The 8,405-nt window shown below is 37.4% G+C and overlaps 1 protein-coding gene across 1 annotated transcript; it reads right to left on the bottom strand.

Annotated features, from left to right (window-relative positions):
- Positions 1-307: 307 nt before the first annotated feature.
- Positions 308-2,760, bottom strand: LOC149203263 (uncharacterized). Its single transcript, XM_089403369.1, has 2 exons — positions 1,695-2,760; positions 308-1,026 (listed from the first exon to the last, which is right to left on the bottom strand). Exons 1-2 carry the CDS (start codon positions 2,526-2,528, stop codon positions 604-606), a joined length of 1,257 nt encoding a protein of 418 aa, XP_089259495.1. The 5' UTR covers positions 2,529-2,760; the 3' UTR covers positions 308-603.
- Between the last annotated feature and the right edge of the window lie 5,645 nt (positions 2,761-8,405).

The raw sequence follows: 8,405 nt of genomic DNA, 5'->3' as shown, positions 1-8,405 counted from the left end.
TAACATTTCATACCCATTCAAGGGCTGGTGGCTTTCCCTCGTTCAGGATTATTTAATTCAGCAACGAGAAAGAGTAATATTCATACTTCAAATATGCTTAAAGCAAATACTCTATAAAACATGCTAAAATGAATAATAAATAGTACATTTAGGCTGGGTAAAGAGAACAGGAAAATCTGTGTCTTGCTTGTGATACCAAGCCCTTTCGTCAATCCAACTCCGCCATCTCAATTGTAGAGTTGCACAACTCCAGTTTATAAAACTACAAATATTTGATACAAACAACGTCATGCTTTATGCGCTGCAGTTAAAACAAATGCCATAAATGTAGTCGACCATATGATTCTACTGCTGCTTTACTGAGTTTCTCAGTTGCAATAGTAGAAGCCAATAAACATTGAACTGTTTACTGAATTTGAGTTACAACATTGTATATTTGTAACCACTTTTAATCTATAACAAATAAATGCACTATAGAAGGGGCAAACAGAATTGCCATAACAAAATTCTGAGGAGAATATACATAAATGTGAACACAACAGTCATCAAATGACATGAATCATTTATCAAATTACAGCGGGCTTGTTTGTTACAAAGACAAACTTATACGGACTCCTTCCCTACTGGTCCTGCCGTTATTCTAAGCCTTTCCTCAGCATTTTGGCTAGTCGTCTTCTGCTTCTCTTCTAATAAAAGCGAATGTAAATCACTGCCGTTAGCCAGACTGTTAAATTCAACTGATTTGGATGGCAAGGAAGGGTAACGCCTCTGGCATAATGTCATAAGCCGTTTTATTGACTGCAAATATTTTCTAGTAGTTTCATCATTCATAATATGAGCCACACTATTTGTGTAGATCTTTTCTCGAGCCGAACGTTCATGAATACCAACCATAGTAACACCAATAGGCCAAGGTGCATTTCCAATGGCCATCTTGATATATTGGTCCATTGCAGCCAAATAATCCCTCTTCATGCAGCATTCAACAACCACCAACAAACCCTGGCGAATGTCATCGGGTAGGGACTGCATGACAAGATAAAATATAATTAAAATTATGATAATCATTAGAACATGATAACCAAAATTTAATTCATTTATTCATGTATAAAATGGAAATAATTGGATTTTTCTTTAACTCAACAGCCAATGGAGCTTAATTCCAACTTAATGAATTGAAGAAAATTTTGAGAAAAGATATAACCAATATGGGACTATTTTTCACTGTCCTCAATTACCAAAAATGTAATTTGAATTGGAATTCTGCAAGGGGCTGTTTTTGGACTATTTCTGGGACTGTTGAAATTTTTGCGTGTAGCGTGATTCACTGAAGACCGTATGAGGATGATCTTTGGGATTGATATTCTGTTATGGCTTTATGGGAGGGGGGATCCGCTACATGCTACTCAGCGAAAGACAAAGTAATTGGGGTGGCAACTTCACGGGGCGGTGGATGAATTTGTGGCATGTGCAACCCTTGGACCTCGCCCTCGGATCAAAACCTACTTAAAGCAAATTCTTGGAGTGTATTTTTTCATTTAGTAATAATTTATCTGGTTGCGTTACTCAGCAGGAAGTTGCCACTAGCCTTTTAAATTAAATTAAAATTTTAGGAGTTAAATTGAAGAGAAAAGAAACATCAATGGGGAGCTTCATTGAAATATATTGTAAAGAAAAAGAGAGCAGGTACATACCCTTTTCCTACAAAACTTGAATAGAGGTTTGAGATAGCGAGCACACTGCTGAAAAGTTGCAACCATGGACTTCCCCTTTCCAGTCCTCTTATCGGCCTCCGACCTGTCCTCCAATTCCTGCTCCCACTCTCTCAGAAGCCTCTTGAAGAACACCAAGATCTTGTCCTCGTCACAAAGCTCATCAAAATCACTCTTCAATCGCTTCAAATCCTTGTCAATGTCGATTCCGGAAATAAAACCCCCTTCACCACCGTGATCGTCGGAGCCACCCCCGCCGCCGCCTTCTCCCCCATCGTCGATGATCCCCTCGTTGTCCTCCTTCTTCTTCTTCCGATCAAGATTGAGAATTCCCGTCTTCTGACGCTTCTTCAGCTCCGCCAAGTCCCGCAAGAAATCGTTCCTCTGGCCTTCGGTCATATCGCTGTCGAGCTCCATAATTCCGGCGTTCAACAGAGATTTCAACCTTTCAAGCCTGGCATCGTCGTCTTCGCCGAATAGGGTTATGGGCTGCTTTAGAAACCGGAGACGTCGGATCACTTCCGCCTTTGGGAGAACCAACTCGTCGATTTTATGTTCTTCGCCCATTTCTTCCTTGGACTTGGATTTGACGGAGTTCTTGTTTAGGGCAGATGACGGGATTTCTGATTCAGGGGGAGATGGGCCGGATTCGGGATTTTTCTGGCCTTTCTTTTGCTGGAGTTCCTTTTGCTCTTCCTCGCGGATTCTGTCAAGCTCTCTCTGCTCGATTTCCGACCGCTTCACGAACTTTCGCCCCCCGAAATCGGAATCCACTCTCTGCCGCTTTCGTTCCAGCTCTTTCTTTAGGAAATCCATTGTCAAATGGCCAGAAGATTTAATGTTAGGCCTGCAAGATTGAAGATCTGTGATAATGGACTTGTATAAAACCCTCCTGAGCAGGAGGGTTTCTGGATTTCTCCGGAATTTATGTTACCGTAATGAGAAAAATGGACAATAGTAATCTCGCAGGCACCGACCTTACCATATCGTCCTGTTGAAATTTGGTCATATATGAATACTCATTGTCCTACGAAGTGTCAACCAGCCGATATACGATATACAGTTTGAGTGGTTTGAGTGGGATTGATGGTTGAGAGCATGTTTTTACGCCTAAAAGGTTACAGGGTCAAAATCAGAGGGGTAGAGTATGTATGCTTTCGTAAACTTAGCAGTTCAAAACCAGAGGGGTAGAGTATGTATGCTTTCGTAGACTTCGCAGTGAAATCGCTGTCCGGAGGTGGGTTCCTTGTCCCACAAACAAGGGGCCTCATACACCAATTAGGTGCCTTGTCCCACAAACAAGGGGTCTCATACGCCAATTAGGTGTCTGGCTTGGTTGTAACCTTAAAAATGGATATTATTATTATTATTATTATTAAAAAAATCCGCATGATATTGTTTTGATAAAATGTGGTGTCTCATTAATGAAGTCCCTTGTCCCACAAACAAGGGGTCTCATACACCAATTAGGTGTCTGGGTCCCTTGTCCCACAAACAAGGGGTCTCATACGCCAATTAGGTGTCTGGGTTGGTTGTAACCTTAAAAATGGATATGATATTGTTTTGATAAAATGTGGTGTCTCATTAATGAATGAAGTTAACATAATTTTTATGTTTTGGTGTTATTTTTTGGAATCATTTTTTTTGTTGGGTTGAAATTATAATATTTTATATTTTAATTGTATTTTTAATATATAAATAAATTTAATGTTTTGAAATTTTTTTGGTATTTTACCTACTTAAAATTATATTTTTCATTAAATTAATGAGAATAATTTAGGAACAAAGGATAAAAAGTCATTTTATTAAATTAGGCCAAGTTTGTCATGTGATAGGTTACAAATGATCACCTATAAGTTTACTTTATATAATAGGTTGATATCCAAGCAATGGAGAAGACTTATTCTTTCATTAAGGATAATCTTTTTTGCATTAGTGTTGTAATAAAGAGATTATCCTCTTACTTTGCTTGCTTGGTTGAGCAATAGGGGATTTAGATGGCACGAGTGATACTTTAGTTGGTGGTTTATTACCACATGCAAGCTCAAACATTGCATCTTATTCTATGATAGAAATATGCTTTACTTTAGATCACTAATCACATTTCTCATCATGGATTTTTGTCACAACATTATGTGTAAGATGGTCTCGTGATTCAAATCGAAGAGTGACTAAGATAAATGTTTAAACTCTTGTGGCTAGTGTCTAAGACATGTGAAAATACTTTTGGAATAAAGCCTAGTGTTTTAAGAATCTCTGAGATGACAAAAATACAAGACTAATATTATCAATCAAGTGCATTTGTTGCTTCAAAGTGCCAAATTATTGGTTAAAGGCTAATCACTAATGATAAATTGGTTGAAGAATGTCTAACAAAAGAGATTGAAGATGGAAACATGCATAATGATAACCGAGGGAGATGAGTGACTTAAACAAGTGGAAAGACTCCTTGAAGTAGCTAAGCACAATGTCAACCTTATCCCTTTTAAATTTTGAGGGTCATTTCAAGGATTTTGGTTATGGGCGCACCTTCATTATACTTTTTGCATTCATGGGAGCTTGGAAGAGAGTTCCTCAACCATAGTATGTTTTAAGATTAGTGTGAATGAAAAGGAGGATTTCTCTTCACAACAAATATTGAGCTCTATCTTGTTGTTTTGGTTCAATTTCATTAACTAGGTATTAAGCATCCTCATTATCCTTCTTCTAATATCATTTTGCTAATTCTTGAATTATATCCTCGTTTTGGGGTTTGTTTGCATGGCCTGGAGGGCTAAGGTTTCACATCAAATATGATGCATGGTTGTTAAAGGACAGTCTACTACTAGAATTTGGGGATTGATCTATCTCCATGGGACCTCTCTTCTTACCTCTAGTTTTAAAACAATTTAATCCTCATCTTGGGTGGAGCAAAGCATTATTACATTATTACATTGTGAGATGAGGATGATCAAAGAAAGCAAGGAGATTGTTATTATTGTTTGTTATATGATGCCTTCTTTGGGAAATTACATAAAAATGTGTGAATGTCTTACTTACTATGGTCAAAATACATGAAACACACATTATTGATGACGACAAAGTCTTTAAGTCATAAATATAGTGATTAAACCACAAAATTTTAAAGATGGAAACATCTGTAGTGATAATCAAGGGAGATGGGTAACTTGAATGAGTGGAAATACTCCTTAGAATAGCTAACCACAATATCAGCTTTATCCTTTCTAAATTTTGAGGGTCATTTTCAGGGATTTTGGTTATGGGTGCAAATGTGTTCCTCGTTGTACATTATGCCCTCATAGTAGCTTGGAAGAGATTTCCTCAAATATGGTATGTTTTAAGATTCAAGGGAATGAAAAGGTGGATTTCCCTTGTTCACAATAAATATTGAGTTTTAACCTCGTTGCTTTGGTTCAATTTCATTAACTAGGTATTAAACATCCTCCCTATCCCTCTTCTAATATCCTTTTGCTAATTCTTGAATTATATCCCTATTTTTAGGCTTATTTGCATGGCTTTGAGGGATAAGGTTTAGCATTGAACATGATGCATGCTTGTCAAAGGACACTCTACTATCAAAATTTGGGGATTGGTCCATCTCCGTGGGGCCTCTCTTCTTACCTCTTATTTTAAAACAATTTAATCCTCATCTTGGGTGGATCAAATCATTATTACATTATTACATTGTGAGATGAGGATAATCAAAGAGAGCAAGGCAATTGTTATTATTACTTGTTATATGATGCCTTCTTTGGGAAATTACATCAAAATATGTGAATATTCTACTTACTATGGTCAAAAGACATGAAACACACATTAATGATGATGGTGAAGTATGGGATTAAACCACAAAATCTTCACATCATTTTCCCCCGTACATTATTTAAGAGGGGGGTTAAAACCAATGGTTAAACATCGTTGATGCAAAAATGGTGATAAGATACCAACATGTATCCCTCTTAAGGATGAGTGCACAACCTTTGACATATGCATTGATTTTAAATAGCAGCTACTTGGGAACATATTAAAGGATAGCTAAAAGGACATGGTATGAGAACATAGATGCAAATTAACCTAATTTTTTTTGTTTATGTTGGATTAATTGTATAGCGTGGTCATTGAGTCAATCAAGCAATACTTAAGAAAGGCTTCAATCATGGTTTTCCTTCCTTGTTATATCCCTTAACACCCATACCTAATCCTTACACAATTCATGCATTTGTGATTTCTTGGAAGATACCACCAATGTATATAGTTGTGGGTTTACTCTAAAGAACATGATCCTCAAAGCCAATTTAGACGATTCATTGTAATCATTTTGATCCATAGAATTTTACAAGGCTTTAATCACAATCTCAACTATGTTAGACCAAACCTTAACGTTAGTTGTGTTCTAGATTGTGGACAATTGAGAGCCTTATAGGCCAAATGTATGTTGAGTGAAGTTGTCATTGATGTCAAATCCTTATCCCTAGCTATAGGAATGATGGCAAAGAGCTTGGAATGATGTCATAGCCCTAGAAGGAATATCAAATCATGTTATAAGAAGAAGGAAGAATGATTCAACTTGGCTCCCATAGGCTACTACTTGTCCACATTAGGACACCACCCAAACTAGCATTAAATCAACACTATCTCATCAACATACCTCTGGTTGTGCATATTGTTTTAGCTCTTCACCGGTTAGGGCACCCATAAAATATGTCATATCCCTAAAATTGCTCCAACAATCACCTAGAAAACTGCGACCTTCCTTCCACAAGACCCTCCTTCCTTCTTTGCTCTATATGGCACCCTATTTCATCTTGTTGAGGATAACAATCCTCACAAAACTCCTCTACAGGACTCCCTTTTATCACATGCTTTGACATTCAGCTACTCAATAATTCATCAAAACCAAGAATCTTGTCATTGTTGAGGATGCTGGTGTTAAACACATCCCATGCTCTTGTAAGACCTGTGTTGAAGTTTCTAAGTCTAACAGTTAGAAACCCTCCATGTACTTTCTGATTTATTCCTTCCTACTTGTTCTGATTAATTAACAAGGTATTTACCATGTAAATACTGAAAATAAACACAAGTACATGCTCAACGCATTACAGATCATCAACTAAAGGAAACATAAACAAGCACACAAATGACACCGTTACTTTTGGACTTAGGGTTTGATTTATTAAGCAGTTTCAGAATACAATCTATGTGCCAAATCCAGCTCACCCAACAAAGAAAAATCTCGGCAGTAATACCTCTCCTTCGAAGACAAATGCTCCGGTTGAAACCCCGGATAAACACTCTAGCAACTCCTCAGCTCCAATCTGCCCCACGAAAAAACCCCATCATCAACCTCTAGGGATTGTGTTAGCCTCTAGGGACTGCGTTAGCCTCTTCTGCCTTCTGCATCAACTTTCCCAACAGTTTCGGCTATTCCCGGTGTAGAAATTCTGACTGTAGATTCCCTGATAATGAAATATACTAAAGCAAAATACGTAATCTACTTCTACAATCAAACTTGCGGAAGCTTAATCGATTTGAGCAAGATCAAACAGAACACATATAACAAAGAAGAAGAATCAATACACATGAAACACAGAAGAATACTCTGGGGAAAGCCTCAGCTAAAAACCTCGCTATTTGTATTATCATACAAGTGGAAATATCTCAGGATTACACAAAGCTTTAGCTCTCACAAATATCCAGCTCTTAGTACAATCCCTCACTGTTGCTCATAGGCAGAATAGACAGCTCACATGCCTTCTCCTCTATCCTCCAAGCCTTCTATTTCCTTGCGTTGTTTCTCCTGGGTGATCCTATTGTTACCAAGTGTAACGTTGATCACTCACACTGATCTCACACCCTGTAAAACTGCGCAATCCTCAAGGAACCTTATTCCTTCTACATGGATGAGTTTCCTTTATAGGAAAATTTCTCCAACTGATAGTACACTGTCCCTGTCTTTAATCTCAACTGGGTCTTTGTCTGAATTGACATGCATGAGTTATTTATGAGAGAATCTTCAGTTATTTGGAGTACACTAGTTGCATGCATGCATGCATTAACTCACGGAGCTCACAATTAGTTCCTCCAACTGTTCGGAACTAATTTAACTAGACTTAACTCAGTTAACTGAGCTAACTAATTACAACTCACATACAACTCATCCTTATCTCCTTAATTAAGGGATAACTTCCTCAATCAAAGGGATGATTGTTGCATGTCTTCACAAAGACTTCCTGTTTGATTTTCTCCAACTAATTAACTCAAGATGAATTAATTAATTATTTTTCAAACAGCTGGTGAGACTAAATTCGAATTTTAATTCTCAATTTTAATTCAAGGACAAATTAAAATTGGAATATACTGAATGCCATTTTTAGCATTTTTTGTTTCTATTCTCAACACCCAGCAGTTCCGACTTTTGCCCTCTGCGTCAGCTTTCCCAGCAATTCCGATAATTCCCAGTCATTCTAGTTGTTCCTGACAGTTCTAGCTTCTGCCCTCTATGTCAGCTTTCCCAACAGTTCCGGCTTCTGCCCTCTGTGATCCGGATTTAAACAAGAATGCAACAAATTATAGATATAACCATACATATAGAGATGCAATAGAAATAATACTTCATTTCATTACTATAAAATACTGAAATATGCTTACAAACAGAAATGGATATAAACTAGCTAGGGCGATGGTAGCTTATCT

Source organism: Pinus tabuliformis, chromosome 2_1, assembly GCF_031772625.1.
Source record: "Pinus tabuliformis cultivar Carrire ecotype Pingquan chromosome 2_1, CPIR1, whole genome shotgun sequence".
Classification (NCBI taxonomy): domain Eukaryota; kingdom Viridiplantae; phylum Streptophyta; class Pinopsida; order Pinales; family Pinaceae; genus Pinus; species Pinus tabuliformis.
This window is presented reverse-complemented; position numbering and strand designations above follow the sequence as displayed.